The sequence below is a fragment of the Schistocerca cancellata genome, chromosome 1, assembly GCF_023864275.1.
Source record: "Schistocerca cancellata isolate TAMUIC-IGC-003103 chromosome 1, iqSchCanc2.1, whole genome shotgun sequence".
Taxonomy (NCBI): Eukaryota; Metazoa; Arthropoda; class Insecta; order Orthoptera; family Acrididae; genus Schistocerca; species Schistocerca cancellata.
In genome coordinates, this window is record NC_064626.1 from 486,899,240 (window position 1) to 486,919,802 (window position 20,563).

Below are 20,563 nucleotides of genomic sequence, written 5' to 3' on the forward strand. Positions count from 1 at the left end.
TCACACAATGCAGGAAATAAAGTGCTTTAGTTTTCAGCTTTGTATTTTTATTTTCAAATAGAATATACGTTTTACATAAAGGATTACTGTTCATACAAATATCATCAATTCTTTCTGCAGTACTGATCAGTATATCTAAAATTCTGTATTAAACTATAACTATACATTAATTCATACAGGTTATTCTCTTTACATAACAGCCATTTCACATCGTAGACATTGTAGAATTTGCAGTATGAGACGTGGTTTGCCATGTTTAGTTTTCACCATTTTCACTCATTGTCGTTGCAGCTTTACACAACTGCAGAAATCCATGCGGAGGATTAAAGAAGTTCTGTTTTATACAAATGTCCACTCTGGTGTCATAAGTTTCCGTTTATATACTAAGAGCAGTCGACACATATTCCATAAGCGAGACCAGTTGTCACGTACCCACTAAACTGAAACGAACATGTTTAACAATATCATAGGAAACCAGTACTGATTCCTGTGTTAAAGGAAACCATCTTCAGTTCATGTTGCACACTGCGAATGAACTGACAGTCGTTCCGATTATCGACAATCTAGTAACACGTTCACCTATATGTTGAGTTTCGACAGAACCAAGTTCTGTTTATTATTACACAGTAAGTGAAATGACAAATTCATAGAACTGTCTAAACCATAATTAATATTTATATTGAGACATTCACTTTGTAATGTGGAAATGAGGTTAGTTTAAGTCTGCCAAAGGATTTTATTTGTTCATTGTATTTAGAGTAGCTGTACTGCACACACTGGTCAATATATACTTAACACAATAGAGAAAACTACGTGCATACGTACGTACTGACTCAAGTAATGAATGTGAAATAATACTGTACCACGGAAATAAAACGTTATCTACGTGATCTTTTAGCACATTTATTGTTTCATAACAAAAAATTCCAGATTGCTTGCTGTTATTGACTTCCTTAATGCTTTTCATATAAATGATGTGTTTGAGGAATACATTATTCCTAAGGATTATTCATTCAACCATAAATGTAAATATTGAAGTGATATTCAAATTGCTCATTTTTTCATTCATTTTTTTGGTCACCAAACTATTAGATACCTGTACGTTCAGAAGAAACGGTTTATAGCTGATACCATGGAAATGATGGAATTCTTTAGGTATGTGTTAATTAATAAGCATAAAAGCGCTAAGAATGCTTGTCAAAGTTTCAAGAGATGCAGTTCGGATGTGTGAGGGATAACTGCCTTTTTTGAAATAAAAGGTGGCAAATAACCGATTTTAATTAAGTTAATAACGCGAAACTCTTTATTTTTTAAGCTTACAGTATTCTGTTTATTAGTCCGGTAGCAAATAGCACGTCAAATATAAGGAAATTGAGATTAACTTCCTTCTGCATTATGAAAAAATAACACGATTAAAAATATTCGTCGCAGTTTTGTGTACACACACGATGTGAGTCTTTTCCACTGTTTGCTGTTTATACTCTGTCTCTCCGTCGTTATTTCATTTAATTTTTGATTTAATTAACATTTCAAAATAGGGACAGAGTACAGTACTCAGTTACAAAATACACTCATTTTTAAATTAAACTTCTTCTGACACTTGCGATTAGTAAATTATAGCAAGGACAGACAAAAGTGTCTTCAACATCTCTCGCCTCAGAACAAAAAGTCGCGTAACCAAACTATCCATCTTAGAGATTCTCTACGCGGATGATGTATGCATGATGGCTAATTCTTGCGAAACTCTTCAGACTTACATAAATCTGCTAAATGCCTCCTGCAGAAGATTTGGCTTAGCCATTAGCATCACTAAGACGCAAGTTCTCAAACAGCCACTTAGAGGTCTTAATGCAGATGACTCCAGTATTGAGATAAATAATAAACCCTTGCAAAATGTGTCAAAGTTCAAATACCTGGGAAACCAAATTAGATGTGATAACAGCTTGACAACGGAAATCGCAGCGCGTATAGCCAGCGCAGCCTCAGCCTTCGGTAAGCATAATGACCGAGTATGGAAATCACATGATCTCAAACTACAAACAAAAATTGCAGTCTACAAAGCAGTAGTATTATCCACCTTACTCTATGCCTCGGAAACCTGGTGCTGTTACAATGCTGACATTAAGAAGCTAGATAAATTTCATGTTCGATGTCTGAGATCAATTCTGCGCATCAAATGGGAAGACCGTGTCCCAAACACGGAGATTTTGCGCCGCGTGAAACTGGCTGGTATTGAAGCTTTAACAATGAAACATCAACTGAGATGTTCTACTCGCAGCTCTCGTGCGGGAAGAGGAGGAAAGGTGGTCAACACCTGCGATATAAAGACACCATTAAACGCCACCTTGCAGCCTGTGGCATCCCAAGCAACCGTTGGGAGGAGCTAGCATTGCGCCGATCGGAGTGGCGATCAACTGTACATAAGAGCATCGAAAAATTCGAGCAAAAGCGTCTAATGAACCTGGATGCTAAAAGAGAGCTCCGAAAATCTCAGCTCAAGCCTGCCTACACAGATACTTACAACTCTGCTGGTCAACTTCACTGTGCTCCATGCAACAGGATATTCAAAGCGAAATTCGGATTCGCGAGCCACATCCGAGCCTACCACAACAAGGACAGAGAAGACTGACGGAGTCGCTGTCGCCGGACACGGCGAGGAGGACATCATCATTAAGGATTTATAAAATGACGTCCCACATTCTTACCTGAGACTGTGCATCTCTGTAGTAATATTATTTACGGAATAGGTTTGGGATTCATAAATTTGAAAATAAAATTCCTGTTTAATGTATTTTCTGAAAGTTTGTGCTTTGCGTTTTATATCTCATTAATGAGATGGGTGTGTCAGACCACAAGCAATGTATGCCAATTCATCTTGACTAAACAGGAAACTAAAATATTCATGATCATCGTGGACACCACGCGAGATGTTAAAGAGGTTGAGATAGTAATGTTTCTTTCCGTATATTCGAAATACCGGAAGTTTGAGAGATTGGCACTCTGCGATAAACAGCATGTACCAAGAGTTTCAAACATGTCTGTACAAAGCTTACGCCAGTACACAGGTTGTCTTATTTTTTCACGGTACTCTACTACTCATTACACAATCCCACTGACATTTGTAGTCAGCAGATGAGAAATAGTATTCGGGTGGGATCATTAGTGTGTGAGCATCCAGCTTGTAATGATAATCAAATGAGAAGAAGTTGATTGCTATGAGAAACGATTTTGCACATTTTGATATCTTGATGAGGTCATTTGTATGGTTTGTTTTACACAGAATAACGCGGGTAAATGCGGATCCAGTTTGGGAATTTGGGGAGGGGGTTCCATTGCCGTTACAATCCCTCTCCCGAAACAAATTTCAAAAAATGTGTTTATATGTATGAACATACATGTTTTCAAATTTCACAGCTGATTCTTGGAGACTAAAGTTTGCATGAAAACTAAGAGTTTACAAAATGGCAAGGAACTTTGTAAATTAGAAGCTACGTTAGGACTTCAAAGAATAGTGTCGTCGTGTCGTCTCACACAGAGATCACTGCGCAATAAGTGTGGCTCATTGTCAGGAAAAGAGTACACGGACAAGCTTTCCTGCAGACGCAGTTATGCTACGGTACGGATAACAAGTGCGTCACAGAGTGGACATGAAATGGCACGGCAAATTAAAGTACGCGAGACAGGACGCGTCTTGTGGGCAAAACGTTTAATCTACACATAGATTCACTTCGAGCTTCTAGTGGTACATGGAGCAAATGCTGTTTCGACATCACCCGGAACAACATACGTGGGTGCTGCTGATCCGACGCACTGTCCAGATCTTGCAGCAGGCGATCTACAGCTTATCGGCAAGTTGAAACAACATATGGGAGGAAAGGCATTTTCCAAGGGTGGGGACCTTCTCAAATGGCTCCGTGACCAAGGAGTGAGTATCTGTTGTCCTGTAACTGGACGTTTGGTAGAACGTTCATGCCTTTGTTTACGGTGACTTGGTGATCCATTCAATAAAAAATACTTGGCCTGCCATAATAGTGAAAAACACTATTATTATCTCCCTTATTACATTTAATGTAGGTATCTTTTCAGTTGTTTATGCGAGGGTCTGCCCACGTGTTTTTTGTTACGACCTTGCCCGTGAAATTCTAGTCAGCTAAGGGCGCATATACCTAGAGTGACCGTACCTACCAGCACCAACAAACCCGACATCTTTGCCAAGTCTACAAGTAAAACGTACAAACGACAAATGTTGAATGAGGTAAGATAGCAAGGGAAACACCCTCCGCTAAGAAAGAAATATAACTCAAAGACTGACTTTCCAAACCTGCGAAAAAATATTGAAATAAAGTGTATTCCCTTCATTTATACACTCATATAATCATTGTCCAGCTGTAGTGCTAAGTGAAATGCTGAAAACAAATTTTACATTGAGTAAATCATGAGACTGTCAAAGCGGTGAGAGTTCGTTAGTATTACAGTTGTTAAATTACTGACGTGACACCCGTTCTTCTCAAAATTTCGGAAGAACACTTTTGAAATATTGTGTTGCTCGGAACTGGACTTTTTTGGATATGATGCTAAAGTGATGACCTAAGTACTGATGTTGCTGATGTGAAGGTACAGGACGGTCAAAAAATCTGAAGAGCTTCTCAGGCTGTTGTTAAGAAAAATTTCGATACATCGCGCCGTTTCCAAGTTAATTAGCATAGGAGTTAGCCGATTAGGCCGCTGCCCAGTGCAAACCCAAGTGGCCCGCCAGATACAATTAGTGTCAGTCTTCCCCACAGAGCCGGCCGCGGTGGCCGAGCGGTTCTAGGCGCTTCAGTCCGGAACTGCACGACTGCTACGGTCGTCGGTTCGAATCCTGCCTCGGGCATGGATGTGTGTGAGGTCCTTAGGTTAGTTAGGTTTAGGTAGTTCTAAGTTCTAGGGGACTGATAACCTCAGGTGTTAAATCCCATAGTGCTCAGAGCCATTTGAAAAATTTTTTTGTTTCCACAGAGTAGGTGATAGCGGACCAGACAACTCAGCCTTTGTTACGTGTTCGATCCTTACTACCGTCCCATGTCCAACGTCTGTATCGTTCTCTTATTCGGTTTTAGGAAATCAAACGAAGAACACTTCTGGCGACATCGTCTCTCGCGGGCTGTTGAATTTGCGGGCCCAACGGCCTGATTGGCTAAACTAAATACCAAATAACTCAGAAATGGGGCAGCGTCTCGATTTTTCTTTATCAGTTATTCCTCAGCACAATCTACACTTCATCACCCTTACAAGCTCTTCAGATTGTTCTCGTCACCCTGTATACAGGATGAGACATTTGAAATTGCTTTTTGGAAATATCTGGAAAACTACGAATCCGATTGAAAAACGGTTGGAATAAAAGCTGTTCGTCTCGAAGGGAGACATCCAATGACAAAAAGCTTGTCTCCCTGTTCCACCCACAAGTGGCGGGAGGATTGTCCATTTCGAAATCTGACATGGCAATCGCAGTTTTTTACTTCAGATTTGGATTTCCCGGGAAAAATTCATAACTTTTTAGCTTAACATTTTTATCGCTGCAAGATATAGAGCGCTCTAATCGACAAAAATTAAAATATGCTAAGACCGTCGAAAAATGCTATCATCTCAAGAAATACACATCAGATTAGGATGGTTGGGCTGATTTGGGGAAGGAGACCAAATTACGAGGTCATCGGTCCCATCGGATTCGGAAAAGATGGGGAAGGAATTCGGCCGAGCCCTTTCAAAGGAACCATCCCGGCATTTGCGATTTAGGAAAATTATGGAAAATCTAACCCAGGATGACCGGACGTGGGATTGAACCGTCGTCCTCCCGAATGCGAGTCCACTGTGCTAACCACTCTCTCGGTATCCTGAGGTTAGGAGCTCAAGGGCATAGAATGGCAGTTATTCTAAAATCTTTAACAAGAATTCGGCTTTACAGCAATAACTACATTAACTGTCGGCATATCAAATGGGTTTCAGGAATTACGCGAACACAAATTCCATCCAAATCACTTATCGTAGCACTGATAACTACTTGCACATGGATATGACTGTAAAAACTATTTGAATTTTTGCAATTGGGTGGAACAAATTCTAGCAGACTCTGATGATTTTATCATAGATACTTTTCTACGATGAATCGTGGTCAGTTGAATCGTCCTTTCAGTGGAGGATTCCTAGTGATTAAGGTAAGTTGAGTATCATCCGAAAAACAAAGTAACAATGCAGAGAAAGTAATGTATTATGATCTGGAGAATAAAGTTCTTTGCTACAAAAACATGTTTCTCATTAAATATTTTAAAACAACAGTCTCTCTAAGTTCCTGCTATCCTAATATGATGTATATTTCTGGAGATATTATCATTCTTCAAAGGTTTTCACCCAGTTTTAAATTTTGTCGACTACAGGCCCATCTACCACGCAACGATAAAATGTTAAAGAAGAAAGTCAGGTTTCTTTCGCCGGAAAATACGAATCCGCAATAAAATAGTGGGATCCTGTTTAAGATTTTAAGTTGCTCCCTGGCACCTGCGGGTGGGCCAGGAAGTTCGAGTTTAGTGTCACTGGATGTCCTCCTTCAAAACGAACGGCTTTTATCGCAACCTTTTTTTTTTAATACGATTTGTTGTTTTCCATATATTTCCAAAAACAATTTTAAATACCTGTCCCTTATAAACAGGGTGTTTCCAAAATTCTTTTACAATCTTCGGAGCTGGTTCCTTACAACAAAACCAGAAAAGCAGTGTGCAGTAAACATGAGCTCTCAAATGCACACCTTAAGAAATACTGATGGCTTATATAGATTCTGATGTTGCTGAGCAACAGCCATACAATAATTTTTAAATTAACACACTGCAGTTTGATTGTATTGTTGTTTATTTCATTACGACTCATGTTTCACAGCCTTTTATGCCATTTTCAGGTGACTGACTTTATGTCATTAACATATATTGCACGGCATCAATCTCAAAATAGGTCATAATTTATGACGGCGGTGTGTTCATTAAAAAAAATGAACGCTTGTTCATCTTAGACGTTGTGAAACACCTTTCTTTTACTGTAGTTCATTGCTTTTCATGTTTTTGGAGGAGGTAGCACGGGCTAAAAAGAAGAAGATAGTGTCCAGTCAACACGGGCTCCAAAATGCATACCTCAGGGGCTATGAGCACTTCAACAGAAGACATGAGTCTCACTGTTTCAAAGGTGAATAAGCGCTCTGATACTGTTTTCTTGTCTTGATTTAGGGAGCCTGCCCAAACGTTTGTAAAATTATTTTATAAACAAGCAGCATATTACAAAATTTTGACTGATGTATTACTGGCGTTACTAAAATTTTAGGAATTTGTGGCACGATTGGGGGAGGGGAGTTACGGCGAGTAAGGGACAGTAACAATGTGTTACTCCCCTACAGGCGAGACCGAATCCTGAACATATTAAACCTATGTAACGAACAAATTTAACTTGCATAGAAAGTACACTTCTTGCAATCTTTAATACCAGAAGAAGAACGCGATACTTCGACTGGTGCTACACGAATAAGTTATAAACCATAAACTCCTAAACAAGATTTATGCGTTTAAAGAAACAGAAAGAGCGAAAAATTAAACTTTCTCTGAACTAGGAGAAGACACACCTTACGTTAACGTATTCACAAGTGAATAAAAATGTTATATCACTCGGAAATGCTATTTCATTGTATGGTTTTGCAAACTTAGAGGAGTACGTCAAAGCAAGCTCCACACTCGGGCAGTAAGCGGTGAGTGCAACGCAGTAATCGCAGTTTTACGTTCTGCAACTTGTCCAAATGGAGCCGGTTCACCGTTGGATTCTTCTTACATCAAGAGACGAATTTACATCTCTAGTGCGTTAATGTCTGTAGTAATTGCTTGTGAAATGTGTTGTGGAGTAATCACTTTCTGGTAGTCTCCAGGACTTACCATCAAAATGGCGATGTTAGCAGTTTCTCATATCGTCTGGGTTCTTACTGGTTACCTTCACGTATTAACGTCAACCACACAGTACCGCCTTGTCCGCGGTGTACTCAGCACGGCGTGTTAACACAGGGATGCACATCGCCGCTCTGTCCGCCTGTGGCCCCGCGAGCGAGAGCCGCCCCTGCCTGTTGGCTCTCAGTCGCGCCAGCGGGCGGCCGATGGCCCATCGTGGAGCCAGGGTCGCCGCCTCCGCCGGCCCCGGGGGTGGCCACGCCTCCGCCGGGAGCGCGCCCTCGGCGTCGCCCCCGCCACCGCCCTCTGCCGCAGGTCACCGTCCTCGTAGCTGCCGCCCAGGTACGTCTCGTGCGGGGACAGCGGCTCTCCTGCAACAAGCAAACGGGTAGGCTGGACTCGGTTGGTTGTTTCTCAGTTCATACGCGACGCTAATCCTAGAAAAGTTCAAATGTGCGTGAATTCCTGAGGGAGGCCATCGGTCCATAGACTTACACACTACTTAAACTAACATGCTAAGAACAACACACACACCAAAGCCCGAGGCAGGACTTGAACTTCTGGAGGGAGGGTCCGCGCAATCCGTGACATGGCGCCTCAAACCAATCGGACACTCCGCGCGGCGCTAACCCTAAAATATTGTAGAGGAAGAAGGTGAGAAGTACAGTGCCCGAGGTGCAGACGTGCAGTGGTTATGATATTAGACTGTTGTCTGCAGGGTCGAAGTTCAAGAGTCACCTGACCTCTAAAATTTTAATTTCTATATTCGGTTCGAACACATTATAGAACTATCCACAAATGTCGAGAAACATTGTACTGGAATGTTCTGTAACTGTATACACGGCGGTCCATTGATCGTGAGAGGGCCAAATATCTCACAAAATAAGCGTCAAACGAAAAAACTATAAAGAACGAAACTTGTCTAGCTTGAAGGGGGAAACCAGATGGCGCTATGGTTGGCCCGCTACATGGCGCTGCCATAGGTCAAACGGATATCAACTGCGTTTTTTCAAATAGGAACCCCCATTTTTTATTACATATTCGTGTAGTACGTAAATAAATATGAATGTTTTAATTGGACCACTTTTTTCGCTTTGTGATAGATGACGCTGTAATAGTCACAAATACATTGCTCACAATTTTTGAAGAACGGTTGGTAACAGGTAGGTTTTTTAAATGAAACTACAGAACGTAGGTACGTTTGAACACTTTAGTTCGGTTCTTCCAGTGTGATACATTTATCTTTGTGTACTTATCATTTCTGAGAACGCATGCAGTTACAGCGTGATTACCTGTAAATACCACATTAATGCAATAAATGCTCAAAATGATGTCCGTCAACCTCAATCCATTTGGCAATACGTGTAATGACATTCCTCTCAACAGCGAGTAGTTCGCCTTCCGTAATGTTCGCACATGCATTTACAATGCGTGTGACGCATGTTGTCGGGCGATGTCGATGGATCACGATAGCAAAATTCCTTCAACTTTACCCACAGGAAGAAATGCGGTGATGTCAGATCCGGTGAACGTGCGGGTCATGGTATGGTGCTTCGACGCCCAATCCAACTGTCGTGAAATATGCTAATCAATACCGCTTCAACCACACGCGAGCTATGTTCCGGACATCCATGATGTTGGAAGTACATCGCCATTCTGTCATGCAGTGAAACATCTTGTAGTAACATCGGTTGAACATTACGTAGGAAATAAGCATGCATTGCACCATTTAGATTGCCATCGATAAAATGGGGGCCAATTATCCTTCCTCCCACAATGCCGCACCATACATTAACCCGACAAGGTCGCTGATGTTCCACTTGTCGCAGCCATCGTGGATTTTCCGTTGCCCAATAGTCCATATTATGCCGGTTTACGTTACCGCTGTTGGTGAATGAAGCTTCGTCGCTATATAGAACGCGTGCAAAAAATTTGTCATCGTCCCGTAATTTCTCTTGTGCCCAGTGGCAGAACTGTACACGACGTTCAAAGTCCTCGCCATACAATCCCTGGTGCATAGAAATATGGTACGGGTGTAATAGATGTTGATGTAGCATTCTCAACACCGATTGTTTTGAGATTCCAGATACTAACGCAATTTGTCTGCTACTGATGTGCGAATTAGCCGCGACAGCAGCTGAAACACCTACTTGGGCATCATCACTTGTTGCAAGTCGTGGTTGACGTTTCACATGTGGCTGAACAGTTCCTGTTTCCTTAAATAACGTAACTATCCGGCGAACGGTCCGGGCACTTGGATGATGTCGTCCAGGATACCGAGCAGCATACATAGCACACGCCCGTTGGGCATTTTGATCACAATAGCCGTACATCAACACGATATCGACCTTTTCCGAAATTGGTAAACGGTCCATTTTAAGACGGGTGATGTATCACGAAGCAAATACCGTCCGCACTGGCGCAATGTTACGTGATACCACGTACTTATACGTTTGTGACTATTACAGCGCCATCTGTCACAAATCGAAAAAAGTGGTCCAACTAAAACATTCATATTTCTTTACGTACTAAAGGAATATGTAATAAAAAATAGGGGTTCCTGTTTAAAGAAACGCAGTTGATATCCGTTTGACCTATGGCAGAGCCATCTAGCGGCCAACCATAGCGCCATCTGGTTTCCCCCTTCAAGCTAGACGAGTTTCGTTTTTTGTAGTTCTTTTTCGTTTGGTGCTTATTTCGTTAGATATTTGGCCCGGTCACCATCAATGGACCACCCTGTATACACCGTATGTGTTCTGGCCGGAGGCAATTCGCTCCGCGCTCTTGTATGTCCAAGTGCTGAATAAAATTTCTTTAAGTGAAGTTAGTGTTTGTCGTTCATCTAATTACACCTTCTTCTACGTGACATTATTATTGTGAGGTACGGCATTCATCTCTAATTTTTGTTTTAAATATTAGTGCGAGGTAACAGTACTTTGTTATCTGAGCTTCCAGTCAAAGTTTTCTCAGCATTAGAACTATCGCCGAACTATTTTGGTCCCATGTAATCATGTAGGCGTTTGCCGATTGCTACACATTGGTATCCTTTATTGTGTCTGATGCTGCAGTGAAGATATGGAAGTAAGTGCAGTATAAAACTTTCTACAAATAAACAAACAGGCATTGTGAAGTACAGCAGTCGCACGAATGAGCAGATGTTTGCTTTGAGAAATAATACTGATGAAATTGAGCCCGAAGGAGAATATATAGACGGTAACTCGACTGATTTTGATTATGATACAAAACCAAACACACTAGGGAGCACGGACGAGTCAGAGGACAGCGATTAAGATTTTGAGAAGTCCCAATGTGTGCACAGTAATGTAAAAGGCAAGAAGTATAAAGTTTATAAAGTTTCTGGGATCGGATGTTGTTTTATTGATGAACCTGGTCTGAAACTAATTCACAGATGCTCTGAAACAAACTCGCATACGGCCTTGGGAGGTGAATAGTCACATTACTGTTAGAACAGCTTGACGCACTTCTTGCTATTCTGTGTGGTAGGGATGCCGTTGGATCAGAAGGAACAGAAGAGGAACTTCTTTGGTCATAAAATTGGAGAATACAATTTTGCAACTCTGTGATGTCACATAATCGGTTCAGGGAAGTCATAATGTATCTCAGGTTTGATTATGGTTTATACAGCGGAAGTGACTAAAAAAGGATAATCTGTCTCTTGTGTCAAAACGTCTACAATCCATGTCCATACATTCGTGATGATGAGCAGTCGATCTCGTCAAAATGAAGGTATCGGTTAAGTCATTCGCGACTTAAAAACCTCACAAGTATGAGCAGAATCCCTGGATGACAGTACAGAAAGATCCCATGTCTTGGTATGGATGAAACTTGTCCCGATAGTGAACTTCTCAGTGTCTTTGTAGTGGAGAAACTTATACGCCCCTACCCAAATAAAGGAAGACATTTTACGTATGGCTGCGTCATCAACTCGGTTTCCCTTGCGCGATATCTAAAAACAACTCCGTAAAGCCTGCTTGTTGCAATCAACAAAACTGGAAGGGAAGTGCCTGAGTGTATGAACAAAGGTCGCCAGAACGTGGGCAAAAGTGTAGCTTTCAAAAACAACAATATCACTTCAGTTGTATCAAGGAAAGCCAGGTTTGATTGTAATTATTATGAGCTCCTTGTACCCAGATGTACAAACTGAAAGTGACACTTATTCAAAACCTGGCAGTGACCTGTTACAATGAAACTACGTACATAGTAAATGATGTTGACCATATGGCTCGCAAGTATTCAGTGAAAGCTGGGGGAAGATGTGAACTGTTCATATTTTTGTAACATTCTAGACTTATCAGGCATCAAATCTTTAATAATCTACAGGATTGCAACGAAGATCATAATAAGTAGGCGAGATTTCTCTTTCAAGCTCACAGTGAAACTTGGCAAAGATTACACTGAAACCAGGCCTAATTTACAAGAAAAATTTTGTTACAGTTTGCTTCGTCTGTGTGGATTGCAAAGCATAGTCTACAAACAACGAAGCTTTACATGTTTACTAACGCAGGCTGTGAGTTTTTCATTTACATAATGTCAACGTGTGGATCTCTATTAGATAGGATGCCATATTAATCCTATATTACATGTTCTTGCTTACTTGTTAAACGTATCACTTTCTAATTAAATCTTTTTTAATTGGATGCATTGCCCACAAAAGCACAAGATTTCCTTACTAACAGTTTTCAAGCATTTGTATATTTGAGTCGACTTGGACAGCAAGTGTAACAGTATTCCATGTTTACAATAAAAAGAATAAAAGACCATTAGAGTGATTATTTGTTGCAGAAAAACTCACCCCCAGCAGTAAAAAAGATCAAGAACAAGCTGTAAGCCTATCGACTATATACGGAACATTTTGTCCCGATAGCGGTTCGTAGGTTTGAAAGAATCTGGCTAGTGTAATATTCCGCTACAATGCCTATTACACAACCCAAGTTTAAGAGATCGTTGTGTGCCACGTATAATAACAGAAACAAACAGTCTCCACGTGTAGGCAGTGAGAATATGACTTACACGATATGTTACCCTAAAGACGTAGCATCAAAACAAATGTATAATCTTGACTCCAGTGGACGAGACTTTCGGAGTCAGCATTATACATTTGTCTTAATGCTACGTCTTTAGAATGACATAACGTACCAGTCATATTCTCATTATGTACACGTGGAGAATGTTTGCTTTTATTGTTTTCCTTGGCACCCAACGATGTCTTAAACTTGTAGAGTAACCAACGCCGCATAAGCAAGATTACGACGATGTGTCCCGCCAATTGGTGATGTACACTAGGCAAATCAGATTTGTGATCTAAAGATGGCTAATTAGTTTAACCAAAACTGGTTAATAATAAGAAATTATACTTGCCGTCTTGACTAATAAAAGATTTTTCTGAATCCACAACTTTCAATAAACAGAGATCGCATATTCACTATTTGAATATAACAAGTCCAAAGTTGTTTGAAGTTCTTGTGACTTTCACTAGCAAGTTCATTTGGACAGATTTGCGACAGATTTGGACAGATTTGCGAAGATTTCTTTGTAATTTTTGAATAAAATGCCAACAACAATTGCACTTTTAATGTTAAATTAAAATCCGTAGTCGTAAAGACAGTTTTCAGCGGCTTACATACAATAAGGTCTATGCTGCTCCTAAGAGAGTTTACGAAATTCTAAATTGTTTCCTAACCAGAGGTTTGCGATCACCAGTTTCGCTGGACAAAATCTCACGTCTTAATGATCAAGCGCTAGTGAACCGCGATAAGACCAACCAATTGCATCAGGTGAAGTAAGCGTAGCGACTTGGGTTTCGGCCAGTGCGACGTTCAGACGTTCAACACAGCACTCGATGGGCGGTCTAGGAGGCAAAGCACTGCGATCGAGAGGCAGAGGAAAGTACAGGAAAGAGATGCTGTGTCCGCAAATCTCTGGTGTCCGCAATTCATTTTGTTAACGTATCTCCGGACACTCTAGTGGTATTCCATTCTTTGTAGTAAAGTTGGACAGTCCTCTTTGAAACTCCAACAAACCAAGAAGCTTCATTCACTGTGCGGTTAGGAGCACGCGCAAACTCGGCAGTTCCTCTATGCTATTCTTTCACGTTTCGGTAACCTTTCGTACCGCTCTGGTTCAATACAATGGATTGTCACATACATATTAGTGTCATAGATTACGTCACAAGACCGTCTAATACCAGTTATACACCATTCACAGGGCTCCAAAGTGACTGGCACGTTCCTTTACGGTTGTGAATAGTGTCTTGCCATGGACAAGTGACCAATTGTAAGCAAATGAGATGCCTTGGTGCTAAGCTAGTGGCCTCAAACTTTAGAAGATCGTTCAAATCTCCGTCTACAAATCGAAATACGGCTTGTTCGTGTTTCCTCTCTATTGACTGATGCGAATTTCTAGTTGGTTGTCTAGAAAAGGTTTCCGTTATTTTGCCTCTGCATCTCCAGCTACATCTCATCTCCGGAATTCAACTTCCGGTGTGTGGTGGAAGGTACTTTGTAAACCAATCTTCCCTTTTACAGCTCCAGTCACGATTGATTAGTGGAAGATTGTTTGCTGGTAAGGCTCTGTGTGGACTCGAATCTCTATGATTTTAACTTCTTGGTTGTTTCATGAGATATACGTAGGTGTAAGCAATGTATTGGCTGACTCTGAGAGGAACGTACACGGTAATGCAGAGAACTTCTCTTGCAAAATGCGCCTCTGGAGAGCATTTCCGAGACGCTTTCGGGCTTATTAAATGAACCTTTAGCGAGACGTGCTAGTCTTTTTAGGATGTTCTCTGTCCCCTCTATCAACCTTATGTGGTACGGGTACCAGACAGACGAGTGATATTCAGCTATTTGGTCTAACGAATCTTTTGTAAGCTATTTCCTGTGCTGACGGACGAAATTTCCCTAGGAGTCTTTTAATGAATCTCAGTCTGGTATCTGTCTTACTCGCGGCCTATTTTATGGGGTAATAACCACTTCAAATCCTTCGTACCCACACTCCTAGATATTTTATTGAAATACGTGCTGCAGTTACTGTTCTGCAATAGTGTACTCATATAATAAATAGTTTTTCTATGTATACATAGGCAATACGTTACACATGTTTATGTTGAGGGTCAATGGTCACTCCCTTCACGAAGCGTTGATCATCTGCAAGTCTTCCTGAATTTCGATACGATTTCCTAGTTTTGCTACATCTCTATATGCGACAGCATCACCTGCGAAAAGCCTCATAGGACTCCGACGTCACCTATTAAGTCACTTATATAGAGTGATCCAGCTACCCTTACCGATGTAATTTCATGCAACAAGCACTATATCTGGTGGCAGTCATGTAATCGATATATGTTCCCTCCCAGAGATTTGGGCGACTGTTAACAAATGGAATCGTACCGTAAAATATACATGTGAGGACTGGACATGAGTCACACAGTATTTTTGGACCTATATGTACCTTACTTCTGCATACTTATTCATGTGTTTCCAACCTTCCTCTGTGTAATTAGCAGTGTAGTCAACAGTTTTGGATGTCTCTGTAAGCCTGTTGCGTTTATAGTACTTAACCTCTAGTAGATGGTTGAGAAACGTTACCTTATACATTGTGCTTCACGATCGGAAACAAGGAAATTAAGAAGATATAACAAAATGAGGAGTGCGGAAGTAGCAAATTTCTAATATCGGTATATAAACCGATAAAAAAGATTACTGTATGGCTCGCTGCAATAATGTACTAAATTAATTTAATAAACAAAATTTGTACAATAGGTTTAATATGTCTTCGTACACTTTAGCAGTTATTCTGTGACACTTTTATAATATGCTTTACATCTCCAGAACGAAATGACCAGTTAAAATGGTCTCTCATGTGGGGTTGCATAAAATGACTTCGATGGGGGCAGCTGAAACACACTGCGTGCATTGTTGTTGTTTTGGGCTGGTTTGAAGCAGCTCGCCATGCTACTATATCTTGTGTAAGCCTCTTCATCTCCTAGTAACTACTGCAAACTACATCCTTTTGAATCTGCTTATTGTGTAAGTAGGCTGTTTAGATTCTTATGTTGGTAATGTCACGCAGTGCCTTGTATGAAAATCGCTGACTGCGCTGTGTGCAGTCTGTGGCTGGTTGGACTCATTGTTGGAATATTCGCTTGTGTAGTGTTGGGGAGTTGGATGTGAACAGCGCGTAGCGTTGGGCAGTTGGAGGTGAGTGGCCAGCAGTGGTAGATGTGGGGAGAGAGATGCCAGAGTTTTGAGCGGACGATCTGGCTGTGTGTCCGTCAGAAAAAGGAAATTTGTTGGACGCTATTAACGTAAATACATTGTTTGTTCTCTATCAAAGTCTTTCATTTGCTCACTATGCCTAACAGTAGATAGTGCTTTCAGTAGTTAGAATTTTTTATTTAGGTGGCAGTATTGGCGCTCTCTGTATTGCAGTAGTTCAAGTAACGCAGATTTTTGTGAGGTAAGTGATTCATGAAAGGTATAGGTTATTGTTAGTCAGGGCCATTCTTTTGTAGGGATTATTGAAAGTAAGATTGCGTTGCGCTAAAATATTGTGTGTTAGTTTAGTGATGATCAGATTAAATAAAGATAAAACTGTCTGAGTACAATCAGTTTCACTCAACTGTCTCTCTATCAAATAGGCGGCCGCGGTGGTCTAGCGGTTCAGGCGCTCAGTCCGGAACCGCGCGACTGCTACGGTCGCAGGTTCGAATCCTGCCTCGGGCATGGATGTGTGTGATGTCCTTAGGTTAGTTAGGTTTAAGCAGTTCTAAGTTCTAGGGGACTGATGACCACAGATGTTAAGTCCCACAGTGCTCAGAACCATTTTTTTCTCTATCAAATAACGTAAGAGTTTTTCAGCACAGTCATTCTATAATTTTTCCTATGGGGACGTTTCATATGTCGACCCTCAGCCGAGGATACCTCACTGGAGTCTTCTGATTTTTTCTTGTAGTTTGAGTAATTAGAGTAATTAGTGTAGTTATTGTTTATTGCTAGCGCGTAATTGTAGAGAGAATTTCATTTATAGTTGTAGTTTTTCATTGTGGTACTGTAAAACAGTTGTGGCATGCATGTAGATTTGCAGCAAGTATTTCGCATCCGCGAAAAAAAGTTTGATATTATTTTCAGTGCTATGTTAATGTGTTTTCTTATTTTGCTCTTCAAATTGTGCTTTTCTGTGTTATTGTCTAAAAAATTTTGACAATTATGGCTTGTGAAAACGTAACACTAGCTGCAAAGTAAATTGAGAAATGACAGTGAAGACCAGAGTAGTGTGTTAGCACCACCGTATAATGATTTTAACTAATGTTCAACGTAGTAATTTGGTAATTGTGCATAGGGAAATGGACCAGGCAATAAATAATGGTGTAGACAGTGAAAAAGCTAGTGAACAGGGTAGTATTATCGATCGCTCGGTCGGCAACAGCTAGCCCCAAGAACCCGAAATGACAGGACACAATCTAACAAATACCGTAGATTCAGGTTTTGCGTCCTCACCTTTATCTCAATTAAGTCAAGACACATTTTCTGCTTTTCAAAATGCGAATACTGCCGGTGCAAATGTACTGCCGAAAAGCATAGACGAACAGGTTACAGACACTAATACATTATTATTGCAATTAATGCAACAAATGAAACAAAATCAAAAACAAACGGAACACAATCAGAGAGAACACAGCAACAGCTTCAAAAGCTTCAGATAACACGCTTGAACAAACACGTGAAGGTTTAACTGCTAAGTTACTTAAAATCGAATCGAAATGTCAGAAAGTTTGTAATGACGTAAAAACACAAATTCGTGAGCTTTTTGAACCAATTTTTCGCGTCATGAAAATGCATTACAGAATCACGAAGCAGCTATAAAAGAACTGCAAACTGTTGTTCATGAAAATCACGACACCTTGCGGGCTAGAACTGACTCAGATGCATCTACCGATTCGATTACTCAACTTGCAAAAACTCAGGAAAAGTTAAAGGATACAGTAGATGCTCTAAGACGTGGTTCAGAAAAACACATGGAGGAAAATGGTTCAAACGGCTCTGAGCACTATGGGACTTAACATCTATGGTCATCAGTCCCCTAGAACTTAGAACTACTTAAACCTAACTAACCTAAGGACATCACACAACACCCAGCCATCACGAGGAAGAGAAAATCCCTGACCCCGCCGGGAATCGAACCCGGGCGCGGGAAGCGAGAACGCTACCGCACAACCGCGAGCTGCCGACACACATGGACGAAATCAGTTCATTATCGGAGAAAGTAGCCGAACTTTCGGATCAGTTCGCTAACTTATCTACAAATGTAGATGATTATCTGAATGACACAAGACCAGTAGCCTTTACTGACACAGAAGAGTACGAACAAATTAGAAAATTCAAACAAAATCGGAATCAAATTAATACGCAACACAAAAGAGAAATCCGGGAAGTACAAGATCAGTTGGCACAAGTAATACAATAATTACATATTTCAGAGGACACTCGCGCTCCAGTACGGGAAGAGGGACTTAGAAGTACGGAAAAGTCAAAAAATAATAACATAGGGCATTTCGGAAATTATGAAAGACATTTGCAATGCGCAACGAATTTTGAGATGGAACCACCGACACGACGTACCAATGACTGATATGCGACTCGCCGACACGATGACTATAAGCTATTCATTACTACACGGAACTTCGAAACATTTAAGAATTCCGGCAACGACATTCATCCACAAGCCTGGCTTCATCACTTGTCTCATTGTTTTCCTCCCAACTGGCCATTAGAGCACAGATTAGAATTTATGTGTGGCTATTTGGAAAATGACCCTGTCGTAAGAACGTGTTCGATCATACGTGACTGTCACAGTGAAGGAGAATTTTATCATGCCTTCCTCTCAGCATACTGGTCTCACGCTACTAAATACTGAGTAAAACATAGAATCATAATGATGAAACATTTCGATCAATCTGAATTTTCCAGTCCGGTAAAATATTTTGAAGACATGTTGCACAAAAATCAGTACCTGTCAAACCCATAAAGCCCCTCAGAACTCATCAGCATTTGCTTAATCAAATTGCCTGAACATTTAAAACATATAATTTTGGCAGGACGTTTCAAAGACGATATCGAAGATTTTCAGGGATTTATACAAGAATTAGAAATCGACACCGACAGAAGCGGATGCGAAAACAGGAAAAAAATAATTATAGCCCACGTCCATTACAATTCCGTACAGAAATAATAACTGGACATGATAAGGCTATTCTTACAACACAAATCGTTACCAAAACAGACACCACCCATATGACAACTATTGGCAGAGTAATAATAATTACAGGGAAAGATCACCTCTCCGCGGCAATGACTATGACAGAGACAATCATAGAAACAGACAATGTGGGAACCAGAACTATTATTATCAAGGGAGACAGAATAATTTGAGACGCAACAGCCCACCGCGTAGTAACGACTCAGGGAGAAATTCTCCACCACGTGACCGACTATGGAAACCAGCCGCAAGTCGACAGACGATATAATCATAACGACCGACCTGAAGTTCATCAGAACTCACGGGATTCCAACAGGACAGGGCCCTCTCGACATGTCGAAATTGTAGAAGTTAGGTCTCCTAATCCAAATAATGATGCGCGACAACAAAGAGACAGTATGACTCGCACCACAGGCAGCCACGTGCGGTGGCTGGCTCAGAGAAAAATAACATGGACACTATCCTAGAAAAAGTTGTAGCATTCTTTACCGACGTTTACGACATAATAACTGCTTTGAAGTTGACACTCTGCGTACTAAGAAAAGTAAAGAACTACATCACATCTGACATCATTTATTGAGAAATAATTTGCCTTCTTAATTAGTCATTGCTATAAGATTTCTTCTTCATGTTACTAGTACGCTTTGCCACACTTAGAAACTGTTAATATGCAACAATGTTTTGAAGTTAACTATCCAGGAAAGAACCTAGGGACCTTAATTAGACAGTAATTACGAATGCATTGTTATATGAACAGACGACACAGTGTTATTGTGTGTACATTCTTGCTTGTTAGTTGCATGATTACGTAACGAGTATACGGCTTAGATACTTTAAACATATACCGCTAATGAGATTTTAATGCAACATTTTGGTTTATTTGAAAATATATTCTGGATTTAAAGTACTTTCTGTGAGATTACAGATGACTTAGTATTTGGTTTGTTTGACAGCTACACAATTATATCACGATGCTACTAATGGGTGACACATTGTTGCTTTTGTGCTGTATCTGTTTTATATCTGCACAGTTTTTCTGTATTCTCCTGGAAAGTAAAACATGTTTTAGTAGTAACTTCTGTGGTATAGCTACAATGAGACAGCCTTTTCTGTAACACAACAATACGTTACAGTACAGTACTTTCTTGATCATGGCAATAAGTGTAATAACTACAATATCTATACACATAGCATTTTCACTTTTGCTTATAACAAGGTAAGTAGATTGACTTTTGCAGAACTTTGCTTATGGGCGACGAAAACTACGACACTTGCACATTTTTACCGTTAAGTGATGACAGAAATTACCTTACAGCAAGATGAGCAGTTCAGCG

At 40.5% G+C, this 20,563-nt stretch overlaps 1 protein-coding gene across 1 annotated transcript in view; it reads right to left on the bottom strand.

Moving 5' to 3' along the window:
• Window positions 1-937: 937 nt before the first annotated feature.
• The window catches only part of LOC126177795 (locomotion-related protein Hikaru genki-like), a 590,640-nt gene continuing 571,014 nt past the window's right edge, over window positions 938-20,563 (bottom strand). Inside the window, exon 6 of the mRNA XM_049924482.1 lies at window positions 938-8,323. Within this exon, the coding sequence (XP_049780439.1) occupies window positions 8,136-8,323 (188 nt within the window). The 3' untranslated portion in view covers window positions 938-8,135. The remainder of the gene's footprint in view (window positions 8,324-20,563) is intronic.